The 16,342-nt window shown below is 57.2% G+C and overlaps 1 protein-coding gene across 3 annotated transcripts; it reads left to right on the plus strand.

Moving 5' to 3' along the window:
- Positions 1 to 1,548: 1,548 nt before the first annotated feature.
- Positions 1,549 to 10,685, plus strand: LOC125641700 (selenoprotein Pb-like). 3 transcript variants are annotated; one of them, XM_048862019.2, is made up of 6 exons: positions 1,549 to 1,648; positions 2,642 to 2,695; positions 4,154 to 4,383; positions 4,726 to 4,938; positions 7,737 to 7,872; positions 9,474 to 10,685. In XM_048862019.2, the coding sequence occupies exons 3-6, from the start codon at positions 4,175 to 4,177 to the stop codon at positions 9,708 to 9,710; spliced, it is 795 nt and encodes a 264-aa protein (XP_048717976.2). In that variant the 5' UTR covers positions 1,549 to 1,648; positions 2,642 to 2,695; positions 4,154 to 4,174; the 3' UTR covers positions 9,711 to 10,685. The 3 variants fall into 3 exon arrangements, with proteins under 3 accessions (XP_048717976.2, XP_048717977.2, XP_074987987.1); XM_075131886.1 differs by having other exon boundaries at positions 1,614 to 1,640; XM_048862020.2 differs by lacking the exon at positions 2,642 to 2,695 and having other exon boundaries at positions 1,551 to 1,648.
- The last annotated feature ends 5,657 nt before the right edge of the window (positions 10,686 to 16,342 follow it).

Raw genomic sequence — 16,342 nt, forward strand, 5'->3', positions numbered from 1 at the left:
GCACTGTCTACGCTCAATATGTCTCTGCGTGCTCGAAGTCGGAGTGACGCGAATCCTCCACCTGGGAACCCTGTCCCTTGCCCGGGCTCTGTTTGTCCTTGCAGTCAGGGGGCCTCGGGTTCAGAGCAGAGCCCTTCCCCCGCTTATCATGGTTTTGCACAGAGCCCCCTGCGATAGCTGCTCAAATATTTGCTGAGAGCTCACGGTGTGTGTCCCTTTCCCAGTGTCCAGGCAGCGAGTTTCCCCGCTCTCTTCCCAAGCGCGGCCATTATTCAGTGGCCTGCCTGTAAGCTTCCTTGCTGAATTCCCCCCAGGTAACGAGAGAAACACTGATGGGGGGGTTCAGTTAGGTGCTCAAAAGAAGGCGCCTGGTCATGGGTTAATGCACTGGCAAAGTGGCAGCAGATCCGTGTTCTTATCCTGTCTGACACGTGTGTCTCGGAACGTGGGGTAACAAACAGCCCCTTTGCCTCAGTTTCTCCACCTGAGTCTGGGAGTAGCGTGGCTCCTGGAACGGGGGGTGGGTGGGTGTGTGCTTTGAGATCCTTCTGGTACAGATGGGGAAACAGACACTCAAAGGTTAAGCAATGTCCCCAAGAGCATGCAGTGAGCCTGACTCCCAGGCCTGAGCCCCCCCAGCATTTTGTCAATAGCCTTCACCCTAATTGGTCCCTGGGCCGAGTCCTCTCCCCAGCCAGCCGGCTCCCTCCCTGCTAGTAGCTTTCTTCCCAAGCAGGCAGGGTTGCTCTCTGAGCAGTGATGGGCCAACCCAGCGCCCACCCCCTAGCAGCCCCCCCAGTTTCTCTCTAGCAGGCCTGAGGGCGGAGAGCGCGCGGTCTCGCTACCTGGCGAGGCAAACCATGCCAGCCACACACAGCAAACCGCCACCACACGTCCCTCTCTCCAGCCCCGTTGAGAGCAAAGCCCTGTACAAGGGATTACGTCACCCACCACTGCTGTGCAGCCACCTCTGGGGCAAACCAGAGCAGCTGCTTGGGAGGGGAGGCAACAGAGAAAGCTCCTGCCTGGAGCTGAAACTGTGGGTGGGGGCCGGCTGGAATTGCCTATGCTGGGGCACCAGGGTTAATGCTCTTCCTCTGATTGCCAGCAGAAAATTGAGGTATCTTCTTGGTGCTGGCTCCTAAGACCGCCTGCTACTGACTCAGCGATCAGGGCCCCTGCTGCGGGATTGCCTCCCAGCCGAGCAGTGATACCCCCCACTGATCTGGGAGGAGCGTCCCCCTCCCAGCCTGGTGTGTGTGTGCCGGGGGTGGGGGGGGGAGTATTGACTTGTCTGCTTTTACAGCAACATTGCGCCTTTTCCCAATGGCGCTGCCGGGAGGGGCTCTGTGCCCCGGGGGAGCTGGCTGTGACCCCGAGGCCCAGCCGCTGCAGGGGGGCCTGGCAGGGGCCTTCGAGTGAACAAGGAGCGGGGCTGGCGGTTGGCACCGGTAGGCCCTGGCTGGCTTGTTGTTCCCCACTGTGTGTGTTGGGGGGAGCTCTGCGGCCGCCCCCAGCCTCCTCCCTCTCTCCTGGGCGGAGCAAGCCGGGTGAGGAGATAAAAGGAGAGCTGGGGGCTGGAGGGGGTGCCTCGCCCGCCCGGGAGAGCACAGAGCACGGGACAGCGGCACTGGACACAGGCGAGAAGGCAGAGTATCTCCGGACGGTTTCTTTTGGGGCGGGAGGGACTGGGCAACTCTGAGGATGCTAGGGGTGAAGGGCCTGATCCTGAGAAGTGCAGGGAGTTGTGGGTCCTGTCAGGGTGAGGCCAGGGGTGTGCTCTGTACACATGGCTTGAAACAAATTCCTGGCTTGGGGTGGGGAAGGGGGTTGGGGGCATTGCAGGGCCAAGAGAGAATTAGTAAAAAAGGGATGATACTACAAACCGTCTCTCTGTTCTCAGGCCAGTGTCCGGGGGGGCCTCTCATCAGTCGAGACATGGGGGGGGGACTATGGGGCTCTGCATTCGATGTGTTGGCTCAGCATGGCAGAGGTGTGATGCAGGGTTAAGCATCGGGCAGGGCTGGGTTTATTCCCCACAAGGGAACTCAAAGGCAGAAAAGAGCTGGGTGAGATTTTTCCCAGTGGAAACGGCAAGAAATTCCCAATGCTGCTCCACCCCCCCAAGCATCATTAAACGCCCCCCTCATCCCCCATTGCATGCAGTGGGTTCTGTTTGCCTGTCTGCTGGAGAGCAGTAACAGTCAGGCCATAACATGCTGTAGATGCGATTGCCTCTGGGGACTGGTGCTCCGGATTCCTGGCTGGCTGGGTGTTTAAAATCTTGGCTGAATCATTCCATGAGCTGCAGCTGTTGACATTCACCAGGAGTAAACAGGGCCGTGTGGGGAGGAAGACTGGGGACAGCTGTAAACACCAGTAACCAGGAGACCTTTCAGGACAGGCCGAGTGAGGGGAAATGGCAATTATTGGGCTAAAAACCTAGGGACAAGCCCTCCCACTCCGGGCTGGTGTCCTGGGGGTGGGAATGGGCGGTTTGCTTTGAATGGCTTTTTATACTTTGCACTCACTGTATTGCGTGGCTGTCCATGGAGTGTCTGTGCTTCACCAGCACTAATTCATTAGCCCTAACGACCCCGCTGCAAGGTGGGTCAGACTAGTTATAGCCTCCGTTTTACAGGTGGGGAAACTGAGGCACAACGGTATTGTTACTGGCACCCTAAAGTTGCAACAGGTAAGTGAAGGGATTTACCCAAGATCCCATAGCAAGTCACTGGCAGGATTTGGAACAGACTCCAGGAATGCTGGTGCCAAGTCCCCGGATCTAGCCACTAGGCCCCATTCCCCTTCCAGAGATGGGAACAGAACCCAAAAATCCTGACTTCCAGTCCCCAAGCTATCCACCAGCCCCAACTCCCCTCCAAGAGATTGGACTAGAACCCAAGAGTTCTGACTTCCAGGCCCCTAATCTATCCACTAGACGCCCCCCCCCCCCTTCCAGAGATTGGACTAGAACCCGAGCCTTGGCTCCCCTTGGCCCAGGCAAGCCATTTGAACACTGCCTTTCAGTCAAGCACGTGCACTGAACGGCTGCACGTTTGTATCGCTCCCAGGAAAATCAATGCAGCTTTGTGCTCCCGGGCAAATGTTGCAAAACCCACCACTTGCTCGCTAGCCAGTACAAACAGGGACTTATCACGCCACTATAACAGGCAGCTGTTCTACACAATGGGCGCAGCTGAGCCTTTATGTCAGTGTGGGGGCCTGGGACCGGGTTGGGTGGGTTTTGTTTTGAAGTGGCAGCTGTTCCTCCCCCCTACCCCATAAAGAATATGTACGGGCTGAGGGATGAAGGGGTTTGATAGCGGGTCCAGGGAGGGCCCCTATTTCTAGGTCGCTGGCAGGATCCCTGGAGAAACAGATTGTTTATGATGCACAGTAGCATGTGGAACTCACTGCTGCAGGATTTTATATAGGCAAGAAGCTTGGTATGTCTGTTATAAAGATCAGGCTCCTCTAAAGATGGATCACACCTGCACTTACATTAGCTGGGATACAAGTGACAAGGGCTTTCGGTCCACACGGGCTGGTGCAGCGAGGGGCTTCCTCCCTGTTGAGTTGGTGCTGACTCCAACACCCCAGCACAGCACAAGGTGCTGTATTTCAGCTGAGACTTAATTTAGAGCTCCCCCAGCACTGTCCCCAAGAGAAGGGCTGTTAGCCGGAGTGGCCCAGCCGGCAGGTAATTAGACTCCGCTCTTTCCACTGAATGTGGAATTCTCCCCTCTGTTGGGTGGCTTTGCTGTGGGTCACAGATGCTGCTTTCCACCCCAGAGATGGCTGCATTTCAGTGCTGGGCGAACAATGCCTGTATTTACAGCGTTGTTGGTCAAGTGCTTTGGGATGCTTCTGGGCAAACAGCGCGGTGGAGATGGAAGGCGGTCTGCTCAGGCTCCTTGGGGATTGTGGGGGAAAGGGTGTGGAGGTGCATGCCCCTGCATGGGTCTGTATCAGGAGCTTGTGTCTGAGCTAACCTGGAGTGTCGTCCCCGCCACCCCAGCTCAGAGGAGCTCCGCTGGGGGAAAAGTGGGTGTCTAGCCAACCCCGTCTCGTGTCTCAGCTACTCCCCTTCTGATCATGCAAGAGCGATGGTCAATGCCAGCATGTCTCTACCACTCCTCTCGCTCCCCAGGCCGAGGAGGGGGTGGCTAGGATGGGGCTCCCGACCCTAGCCCTGGCTACCCTGCTGGGGCTGGTGGCAGCCACGCTGGCAGAAGTGGCCGAGAACAAGACCCGGCTCTGCCAGCCGGCTCCACTGTGGGAGATCAACGGGACGGCCCCGATGGCAGGGGCGCTGGGGCAGGTGACGGTGGTGGCCCTGCTGAAGGCCAGCTGACAGTTCTGCCTGAAGCAAGCCAACAGGTGAGCAAAGGCGGGGGGGTGCACCACAGGGTGGGGAGCAGAAGATGGAGCTAGGCAAGGGGGAGTGGGGAGCTGGGGGGTCTCAGTCCATTTTCCAGTGGGCAATTGCCACTAATTAGCTCTGCTCCCTTTGCTGGCAGCCTCAGCAGAGGGATTATGGAGGCCCATGGACCCCCCCCCCCTTTCATCCCCAGAGGGCAGGGGCAGCAATCCGGGGCAATGTCACGTCTTTCCTCTTTGGTGTTTGCGCCGAGGGGTGGCGGGGTGACCGTGACACAGAGCATTAGCGAGAGGTAGATCCCGTGGCCCTGTGCCTCACCCCCACTCTCCCCACCTCCCCAGTCTCGGGGGCTTGCGTGAGAAGCTGTCCCAGGACGGGCTGGCCAACATCAGCTACATGATCGTGAACGAGAAGGCGCCGCTCTCCAGGGCCATGTTCTGGGAGCTGAAGCGCCTGGCCCCAGAGGGGGTCCCCGTTTACCAGCAGGAGATCTTGGAGCCGGATGTCTGGCAGATCCTGGACGGGGACAAGGACGACTTCTTCATCTACGACCGGTGAGTGCCTAGGACCCGGCAGACCCTCCTCAAGGCTATCTGCCCCTCTGGGGCGCACACCAGCCAGTCTGCCTTCGTTTCTAAGGAGCAGGCTCCGAGTGTTTATCCTGTGCCCGGCATGTCTGAGCAGCCTTGATCCGATGGCTCCTGGTCAAGGAAAAGAACTCGAAGCTTTATGGAGCACATCCAGCCAGGCTGCAGGGCTCCGGGGACCTGGCTAACCCCCCAACTGGCCTGGGTGAAACCTGGTCGGGGAGGGCGGGGGAATGTAACACAGTGACACACATAGGGAAGGAGCAGTCAGGACTCCTGGGTTCTATTCCTGGCCCTGAGAGGTAAGCGTGGCCTAGTGGTTATTGGACTGGGAGCCAGGACTCCTGGGTTCTATTCCTGACCCTGAGAAGGGAGCATGGTCTAATGGTTATCGGTAGGGTTAACAGCTAGCAACTGTGAAAAAACGGGACGGGAGGGAGTAATAAGCGTCTATATAAGAAAAAGTCCCCAAAATGGGACTGTCCCTTTAAAAATGGACGGCTGGTCACCCTAGTTATTGGATTGGAGGCCAGGACTCCTGGGTTCTATTCCTGACCCTGAGAGGGGAGCGTGGCGTAGTGGTTATTGGGTTGGAGGCCAGGGCTCCTGGGTTCTATTTTCAGCTTCACCCCTCATTTGCTGTATGACTTCTAGGTAGGCCACTTAACTGCTCTGCACCTCACTGCAGGGGACATGAGGTTAACTCGTGCCAGTGATGCACGTGGGGATCCGGGGAGAACAGAACTATGGAAAGGCCAAGTGATGGTGGTGGCGTGTTCTCCTACTGCTCGCGCTACCGCTGCTGAGCCTAAATGGCCACATAGCTGCTGGCCGAGGGGGCTCTATCCTGGCCTGCTGGTACCACCACCCACCGCCCCAGCTGTCTGCTCTGCTTCCGAAGAGCTGGGACCGAGCCAGCCAAGGCCTACCCCATGAATGCCCAAGGGAAGGAGGATATTGTTCATTACTGATTGCAATGCCCACAGCTTTCCAGGCATTTTCCAGACATGCCAGCGGGGGCCATCCTGCCCTCAGGCGCTCACAGTTGGAGGGTAGATGGACAGACAGACAAGCGGAGGCCAGGCAAGGGCCATAGCAAGGGAGTCTCTGTACAAATCCCTGAGAGTCACTTCACTCAGATCCTGATCCACAGATTTGGGGGCTGGCCCCAGGATCTATCACCAACCAGACTAAACCCCCTAGTCCCAGGCAGCCCGCACTATGGGGATCCAACTTCTCTGTTTCTGTGCCCATCCCTCTGCCCCCAAGGCCCTCCATTTCCCTGCCCCTCCTCTGCACCAAGGGCCCCCGCCTGGCTCGGTCGTGCAACCTGCTCCCTGCCTTGTTGTCTTAACCCTCCGATATCGCCTGCTCCAGGGACCCTTGAACTTTGGCCGGTGGAGGGGCCAGCCGGAAAGCCTGGGGACAGGGTGCTAATCACACAGCACAGTCAGCAACCTGCCCTGGGATGTGCTGGGGCAGCGCAGTGGGCCGGAGGGGCTGGGAACTGCCAAGAAAAAAGGAAGGGATTTAGACTGTGAAGGTCACAAGCCCTTCCTGGAGCTGTGGTTTTTCCCACCTGCCTTCAGTGTCTTTCTCTGGGGCTGGCCTGTGCGTCTCCTCCCCTCAGTCCAGAGGCGCTGGCCTTTCCCTGGCTCTGCCACTGACAGTAGCTGAGGGTGGAAGAAGCTCTGCAGCCCCCAGAGCCCCCTCCCTTTACCCACAGCTATTGTAAAGCAAGGCAAAGACGCCCCTCCTCTGCCCCGGATCCTTGGTGGGGTGCTGGCTCTGGAGTGCCGGCCCCTCTGGGTCCACACCCACAACCTTGTACCCCTAGGGTTGGGCATTCCACTAGCCAGGGTGGCGGAGAAGCATTTCCCGAGGCCCATGTGTGCCTGGGAACAGGGAAGGGGTGTTAGCACTGATCCTCCTCCCCTCGCCAGTCCTTCTGCCCAGCCTCACTTGGCATAACCCAGCTGTGACCCCATATTACACAGTCACGCGGGCCTTGGTGCTCTCCCCAGCCTCTATCCCCCGAGCCGCAGGAGAATCGCCAGGGTCTGTTTGTAGCATTACGGCTTTTATTCTTGTCTCATGCCCGTGGCCACTCGCGGGTGACAGTCACTAACATGTGAGCGGAGCCGATTCCTTCCAGCAGAGGGCAGCAGCGCACAAACACACGTGTCTCGTGCATTCTAATGGCAACACCAGCCCTCGCTCTTAAGTCAAGGCACCGTGCGAGTGTCTTGGGAACGTGCAAGGGTGGGGCAGGAGACGATGGGGATTTCTCACTGCGGGAGCACTGGCCTTTCAGGGCGGGGAGGGAAGGCAGAGCTGGTGTTAAGGTAAATTGGGGGAGAAGCTCAGCATCTCAGCCTAACCTGAGAGGGAGCCCCAGGAGGTAGTGTGGCCTAGTGCACTGGACCGGGAGTCAGCAGCCCTGGGCTCTATTCCCAGCCCTGCTGGGTGACCTTGGGTGAGTCACTTTCCCCATCTGTAAACCAGGGATGATGACCCTGCTCTCCTTTGTGAAGTGCTTTGAGATCTGCTGATGGAACGCACTAGATGAGAGCAGGGTGGCATTCACTTTCCCCGTGTGGCTTGGGGCCGGAGGGGTAGATGCTGGGGAAGGAAATAGGGGAAGGCCTTTAGGGTTAAGGGTGCCAAGATGGGTTGCTGCCCACTGCACCTTTCTGAGCCAAGAGGTTTGTCCTGCTCTCTGGGGCACCAGCTTCCGTAACTCATCCCCAGGCTTTGCTCTGCAGGTGTGGCCGGCTGGCTTTCCACATCCCGTTACCCTACAGCTTCCTGCACTTCCGCTACGTGGAGTCGGCCGTGCGCTTCACCTACGCCAAGGATGTCTGTGGCAACTGCTCCCTCTACTCCAACAGCACCCAGGAGGTAAGGAGCAGCTCATGGGGCAGGCCCCAGGGTCGCATGGGGGTTGGAGGCCTCATCTGCCCCCATGGCGTTTGAACTGACCCATCCCCCTGACCGAGCCACCTACGGCTTCATGGTGGTCGCGATACTGCACCCCAGGGACTCTCAGGGCAGCAGCAGGGAGAGCTGCCGTCCTCCTGTTCCCCTAGCACAGCCCCCTGCTAACAGCAGGAGATGAGACTCCCCACCCTCTGTTGGCAATATAGGGGTTATGGTAAGAACATGAGTGGTCGTACTGGGTCAGACCAAAGGTCCATCTAGCCCAGTGTCCTGTCTGCCGACAGTGGCTGGGGCCTGATGCTTCCGAGGGAATGAACAGAACAGGGTGATTTTGAGTGATCCATCCCCTGTCGCCCAGTCCCAGCCTCTGGCAGTCAGAGGTTTAGGGACACCCAGAGCATGGGGGTGGGGCCCTGACCACCTTGGCTAATAGCCATTGATGGACCTGTCCTCCATGAACTTATCACTGATGTTGTGAAGGCCAAGACTAGAACAGGGTTCAGAAAAGAGCTCGATAAGTTTATGGAGGATAGGTCCATCAATGGCTATTAGCCAGGATGGGCAGGGACGCTCACAGGTGCCGACATTTCAAACAGCCGGGAGGTGCTCGACCCCCGACTCCAGTCAGCACCTATGGGGTTGGGGGCCCTAGCCTCTGTTTGCCAGGAGCTGGGAATAAGCAACAGGGGATGGATCACTTGATGATTCCCTGTTCTGTTCATTCCCTCTGGGGCACCTGGCGCTGGCCACTGTCGGTAGGATACTGGGCTAGATGGACCTTTGGTCTGACCTAGTATGGCTGTTCTTATATTCCTGTGTAATTCTTTTTTGAACCCAGTTATACTTCTGGCCTTCACAACATCTCCTGGCAAGGAGTTCCACAGGTTGACTGTGCATTGTGTGAAGAAATACTTCCTTTTGTTTGTTTTAAACCTGCTGCCTGTTAATTTCATCAGGTGACTCATAGCTCTTGTGTTATGAGAAGGAGTAAATAACACTTCCCTATTCACTTTCTCCACACCAGTCATGATTTTATAGACTTCCATCGTATCCCCCTTTAGTCATCTCTGAAACATGCCACTTTTTAATCTCTCCTCATATGGAAGCTGTTCCATCCCCCTCATCATTTTTCTTCCCTTTCTCTAGACCTTTTCCAATTCTTTTTTAAGACAGAGCAACCACATCAGCACACAGTATCCAGGTGTGGGCATACCATGGATTTCTAGAGAGGCAATATGATCATTTCTGTCTTATTATCTATCCCTTTCCTCATGGTTCCTAACACCGTTCACTTTTTTGGCTGCCGCTGCACATCGAGTGGATGTTTTCAGAGAATTATCCGCAATGACTCCAAGATCTTTCTTGGGTGGTAACAGCTAATTTAGACCCCATCAGAGACTCTCCACCCCCTTTTGGCAATATAGGGTTTATGATCCCACTCTGATTCTATCCAGTAGGGGGAAGTGGTGACACAGACCCCCCCTAGCCAAGTCATTCCAAAGCAGTGTACATGCATGTCTGTCTGTCTGTCTAACACACCAGCCCTGATGTTACCTTCCCAGGCAAACGGCACAGCAGAGGGACCCAAGAGTCTCAGCCAGCCTCCTGAGCTGGAAGAGAAGGAACAGGAGCTGGCCCCCCACGAGAGCAAAGCCCACCGCCCTCACCACCACAGAGCCAGCAGCAACAGCGATCCCCAGGCCTCCTCCCCCACCCACAGCCACCACCAAGAGCCCCCCCGGGGGCAGCAGCCGGAGGTGCCAGCACCCAAGGAGGAGGAGGAAGGGGATGTGGCATAAAGGGGGTGCCGCGTGCTGTGGAAATGCCACAAGCTCACCGCATGGCAGGATGGCCAGGTTCATTCACCAGTGTGGGACTCTGTCTCCCACGCACAGATACCCCCGCCTGCACAGCGCTCCCCAGTGGTGGTGAATGGCATAGCGCTGCCCAAACAAAACCTCGAGTGTAGCACAAGCCCCTTTGGCACCAGGTACGGCCCTGCTAGGCCCCCCACCCCCGAGGCCCATCCGCGCCTTTCCGCGTCCTTCCCTCTGCATCGCAGCTGCCCGCGGGGAATATCCCCCGCCCCCAACACATGGAGGCACTGCAGTCTCCCACCTTGGGGCCGATTCTGATCCCTTCCTCCACAGATCCCGCTTGTCCGCGCTCAATGAAGCCCGTGGCGCAAACCGGGCTCCCCCGGTCACCACGGGCCGACGCTGCGCAGAAAAGCATGTCAGGGGAGTGGGAGTCAGAACCGTCCTCTGCCAGCGGGCAAGGGGCTGTGGGCGGTAGGGCTCTGGTCCTATAACCCCGAGCCCCAGTCCCGTCCCCGCACCTGGATGCTGCTACCCACACTGCTCCTGAGAAGGCAGCCGCTGGGGGACGGCATGGGGCCGGGGGAAGGTTTGCTGTGACGTGATGAATGGGGCAGGAGGGTGGGATGGGACAGTGGGCCCTACCTGTCAGCCCTCCCTGCCCCTCCCCCTACTCTGCCCCTTCCCAAAGCTCTCCTAGCCCCATACATCTGCTGTCCCTATTTTTCTCCCCACAAGTCCCAGCCCTCTAGCTTTGGCCCTTGCCTCTCACAAACCCATCAGCCAGGGTGGCATCCAGGGGCTGCTACATGGGGGCAATTCGGGGTCCCAGACAGCTCAGCTCCTCGAGCCAGGGGAGCCGACCCCCAGGGGCGAGGGGGTGTGATGGGTCGGCTGGGGACAGGGGAAAGAGCTGTTGCGCAGAACAGCCGTGCAAATAAACCTCTCTGGCGTGAACCGGGCCCAGTCCTGCTTTCCACGGCGCCTGCACTGGGAATTCCCATTTCACAGGCTCCTTCGCCAGCAAGCGGGGCGAGGCCAGGGCTCCCCCAGCCCTGTGGGGTCGTGGGGAGGGCAGCAGTTAAGGACCCCCAGCAAGGAACCAGTTGAGCTCAGGATTTCTCCCCTCTCCATGCTGTGTGTCTGGGGCCCAGCGTCACAGCACCCAAGCCAGGCGCTCCTGGGGGTGGGCAGGGGGTCGGGACAGGAGAGAGGCCAGCTGCAATTGGCCGTCTCCCTCCAGGGCCAAGCACTCTCCACCCTGCTTCTGTAGCAAGCGGTGTCAGGACCACATCCTCTTCCCCTCTCTCCCCCAGGGTCGGGGGGATGAGACGGCCTCTGTGCAGCCTGATGCACCAGGAATGCAGCTCCCTGGCTTTGCAAGCTGGGCGGCTGCAAGAGGGGACGTTCTCCTGGGCTTCTGGTCATACCCGGGCCCCTGCGGCAGCACCAGCTGGGGCTGGAGGGCAGCTCCCTGTGGAGTGTCCTGTGTACGTGCCGAGAGGGGTCTGTACCATATATGCTTGTGGTAGCTCCCCAGACCTGGGAGCAGCCGCTGGACCCCTGGGCACGTCTGCTGCTTTGGGACCAAACAGGACTTGTCGGTCCAAAGCAGCCGCTGCCTGGCAGAGGGCTACTGAGGGAAGGAGGCCAAGGGAGTATGGCTCAGAGACCAAGACAGGGATAACTCACTAGGGAAGCAGGGGGAAGAAACACGAGGGCCAGAGAGCTGGGATGGCTGGAAGACGAGGCAGGCTGGAGGCTGACAGCTGCTTGGCTCACCCAAGGTGGCTCGCCTTTGTTTTGGCCTTAGCCCTCCTGAAATTCACTCCAAAGCACGACCTGCCCTTGCAAGCCGAGAACAGTCCCGCTCCCCCACCCCGCTGCTTGTCTTCTAGCAAGCAAATGCCAAAGCAGCAGCTTTATACTGCGCATTCAGGGACCGAGTCTGCGCTGTCTCTCCCAGGAGGCCCAGCACAGAAGGTGCAGCCCAGGAGAGGCGCAGGCTGGGGGCAAAGGGCTATGGCCGCAGTTGTGGCCCTTTGTGAGGGGAGCAGCACCAGGGAGTTGCAGGGGTGGGACTGGAATCTCCCTGAGTCTGTCAGTGAAACCCCGACTCGCCGAGGGAGGGTTCAGCTGCAGGGAGGAAAGGGCTGTCCTGCCTCCCTTGTGTGGCTTTAGGCTTTACGGCGCTCCTGGAAAAATCAAACCACCTCCCTGCCGCAAGCTGCGTGGCCACTAGTTGCCCCTTGGGCGCTGCCTCGCAGACAGAGGTTGCCCTGCCGCACCCTGGCTCGCTGGCCACCGCGTCTCTTCAGAGGCCCTTGGAGAACTCCCAGTTCACACCAGAATTTGAAGAGTCCCCAGAAGGGATCCCCTTTATTTAGTCCTCCCAGCACGCAGCCCCTCCGGCCCCCAACGCTAGTTCAGTGTCTCTCTCCCAGCAGCCAGCACAACGGCGTTGAGAGTGAACAGACTCGTGTAGGCTTCACCCCAGCTGGCCACAGCCCTCTCCTGCCTCAGGGCCCCGCAGTCGGGCTCTCCCAGCACACATTTCTCCAGCTTCCTGCACCTTCCCCTCTGCAGGGGCTTTCTTGCTCTCTGCACCCAAACGGCTGTTTCCTGGGCCTCCCCTGTCAAGGTTCCTTCCCCGCTCTGACCTCTAGGGTACAGATGTGGGGACCTGCATGAAAGACCTCCTAAGCTTATTTTTACCAGCTTAGATTAAAACTTCCCCAAGGTACAAACTATTTTACCTTTTGCCCCTAGACTTTATTGCTGTCACCACCAAGTGTCTAACAAATATATAACCGGGAAAGAGCCCGCTTGGAAACATCTTTCCCCCCAAAATCCCCCCCAAACCCTATACCCCCTTTCCTGGGGAAGGCTTGATAAAAATCCTCACCAATTTACACAGGTGAACACAGACCCTCTTGGATCTTAAGAACAATGAAAAGCAATCAGGTTCTTAAAAGAAGAATTTTAATAGAAGTAAAAGTAAAAGCATCACCTCTGTAAAATCAGGATAGTAAATACCTTACGGGGTAAATACCAGGCGTGATTCAAAACACAGAGAATCCCTCTAGGCAAAACCTTAAGTTACAAAAACAGGAATATCCATTCGATTCAGTACAGCTTATTTTCTCAGCCATTTAAAGAAAACAGAATCTAACGCATATCTAGCTAGATTACTTACTAAGTTCTAAGACTCCATTCCTGTTCTGTTCCCAGCAAAAGCATCACACAGACAGACGCAGACCCTTTGTTTCTCCCTCACCTCCACCTTTGAAAGTATCTTGTCTCCTCATTGGCCATTTTGATCAGGTGCCAGCGAGGTTATTTTAGCTTCTTAACCCTTTACAGGTGAAAGGGTTTTGCCTCTGGCCAGGATGGATTTTAAAGGTGTTTACCCTTCCCTTGATATTTATGACATCCCCTTTTTCTGCCACTTCCCGCTCTTTTTACCCTGGGAGCACCTAATTCGACCCACATGTAGCTCGTCCTCTAATCAGGACTGGTTTAGCCCCAGGATCTCCCTGCCAATCCCTTCAATCCCGACCCGCTGCCCCTCTGCTGTTCCAGTCCCGGGATCTCCCCACAGCTCTGCCAATGTCTTTCAATCCCAACCTGCCGCTCTCCTGCAACTCCAGTCTGGCTTCCCTTCCTGTTCAGTCCCAGGAATGAGCTCACCAAACCCTTCCAGCCATACTAACGCATCGCTAGTTTGTGATGAGGAGGCAGCTCCATTGTTTGTATTTTTTAAATTGCTTAAGATGCTTTCAGCTGCTTCTTAAATCCGGGGCTGGGGAGGTGGGGAAAGAGGGGGAGTCAGGGTGACGAATGGTTAGAGCAGGGGACTCCAAGCCAGGACTGTGAGCTTCTCTGCCCTATTGTCCGACTGAGTGGCTCGTTGACCTTGGGCAAGTCCCTTCACAGATTGACTAGCAAGTCACCCCATCGTTTCTTGCGGGGCTAATTGCCGAGTCAAATCAACACAAATAAAGGTGGCAGAATCTAGCCCTTCATCTCTGAGGGCCTCAATTCCCCCCTCTGTAAAACTGGGATGATAAGACAAACACACATCTGCACGCCTCCCCTTCGCAAAGCCCTTTGAGAGCCTCAGCTGAAAGCGGTGCAGCCTGGGGGTAGCCCTGCGGGCCCCAGGATATTAGCGAGACAAGGTGGGTGAGGTAAGATCTACTATTGGACCTACTTCTGCTGATGAGCGAGACCAAATGTTACCTCACCCCCCCTTGTGTGTACTGAGTGCCAAGTATTCACGAGGGGTTAATTGGCTGGGAGACGTGAGGTCTGGCCCAGACCCTCCCAGGTTTGGGAGTTAGGCACCGAAAGACCTTTGCGGCTCTGGGCCTTGGTGCATATGCATCTGTAGTGCAATAACTTCTGAACGCCGGGTCCGATCGATTCCAAAACACCAGGAAACATTCTAGGCCTCAGTGGGTACCAGACTCCCGCAGCTTCACCCAGGTCTGTGCTTGGCTATAGATCAAAGACCCAGCTGACGGCTGGCAATACCGCCTTCCAGCACAATACCAACCTCCCTGTGCTGTGCCCAGCCTCCCACCCGAGTTCACCATGTTACACCACGAGAGACATCTCTCCCAGACTGAAAGAAATGAGATTGGGGAGGGCAGAGGGGAATGGGGGTGCATAGACAGCCCGTGGTCCAGGCAGAATGGGAGGGCATACAGAACCCCCGGTGTGGGGAGAGGGGAAAAGGGGAGGAACTTTGTATGGGGGGAAAAGGGGCATAGGGAGGATGGGGGGATTGGGGAGAAAAGGGGACATGCAGCCTGGGGTATGACGAGACACAGAGCCCTTGGCATTAGGGGTAGGGGCTGTGGTGGGGTATACACCCCCCACTGGCACTGACAGTGTTAAGGAGCGTTTGGGAGCTCAATTAGGGCAGGGTCTGCACTGGTAGCAGGAGAGACCCTGGCCCTGACAGAAGGGTGGCCCTAGAGAGGCCATGGAGCCTGAGGTGAATGCAGGTCTCCAGCGGGCCCCAGCTCCCTCTTACAGATGCGCTCCTGGTCTGGATGTGATCCAGTCACGATCCCTTGTCCCTAAGCTGCCGTTCATTGTGAGTTCTGGGATCCGTTCCCCCTTAGCTGTCAAGACGAGGCGTGATACAGAATTCCCCGGTGTCGTCATCTGGAATGGTTAGAAAATCAAGGATTTTTAGGACTGGCGGCCTGAGACCTCCAGCACGTCTCATTCAGACTCAAGTCCCCCATGATCACACGCCTTTTTTTTCTGGCATGATAGAGAAGAGCCAGTCGCCCTGCTCCCTGGTGTGACTGGGGATCTGTAGCAGACACCAACTGGCAGCCCATCGTGAGCTTTATCTGTTAGGATATCGGTTCATAAGCTTTCAAGATCGCTTTCTTGCAAGTCAGGGGAGGCCAGGCGCACCCCACTTTTCAAAGTGGGAAGGCTAGCCCCTCCCACTTTTAATCAGCTGTAAGGGTGAGCGGCAGGGGGTGGAGAGGATTGAGTGGGGGAAAGAGGCAGGGCAAGAGTGGGGCTTCGGGGGAAGGGGCAGCGTGAGGGTGGGGTTTCAGGGGGAAGGGGAGGGGCAGCACAGAGGGGCCACAGTTCAGGCATTGGTGGCCCCCCCGACTTTTAGGGACCTTCCACCACTCCTGTTCCGAGTTAGCAGTGACTCGGAAACAAGTGATGCCCCTGCCCCTTGTGTCAGCTCAATCCTTCCTGCCTAGGTTATAACCAGCGGTGCTGCCAATCATGGGTCAGCAATACTCAATCAGCCCCCCACTGCAGCCGCCACAGGTGTGGGGCTGGAGGCGGGAGCTGAATGGGAAGATCCTGCCCAGCCCAGCTGGGTGCTGACTGGGAATGGGGAGTGGGGCTGCAGCTCTCTCTTGGGAGAAGCCAGGACGCTGAGCCAGACGGCGGCCCGTCAGAGCCTCCTTGAGGGACGGCAGGCCTGAAGCAGGGAGCCCTGGCGAGTGTTAACTAGAGAAGACAGGTCCTGAGTGGAAAGGCTGAGTCCAGCCAGGGACTGGGATGGCTGCCCCTCCTTGGTTTCTGTTATATTTGCTTGGGAGCTTGGATCCTCTGGAAGGGGTGGATCCTTGGTGTGACTAGCTGGTGGGGTAAGTCAATGCTGGGCTACATGGGAGGTGGCTATTTGATCACTGATGGCCCAGAGGGAAACCGAGGCAGGGTGTCTAGTACCTTACGAAGAGAGGGAAGAGCATCTTTGCGAGCAGGCTGGCTAACCTAGTGAGGAGGGCTTTAAACTAGGTTCACCGGGGGAAGGAGACCAAAGCCCTGAGGTAAGTGGGAAAGCGGGATACCGGGAGGAAGCACAGGCAGGAATGTCTGTGAGGGGAGGGCTCCTGCCTCATACTGAGAATGAGGGGTGATCAGCAGGTTATCGCAAGTGCTTATATACGAATGCACAAAGCCTTGGAAACAAGCAGGGAGAACTGGAGGTCCTGGTGATGTCAAGGAATTATGACGTGATTGGAATAACAGAGACTTGGTGGGATAACTCACATGACTGGAGCACTGTCATGGATGGTTATAAACTGTTCAGGAAGGACAGGCAGGGCAGGAAAGGTGGGGGA

The sequence above is a fragment of the Caretta caretta genome, chromosome 8, assembly GCF_965140235.1.
Source record: "Caretta caretta isolate rCarCar2 chromosome 8, rCarCar1.hap1, whole genome shotgun sequence".
NCBI classification, from domain to species: domain Eukaryota; kingdom Metazoa; phylum Chordata; order Testudines; family Cheloniidae; genus Caretta; species Caretta caretta.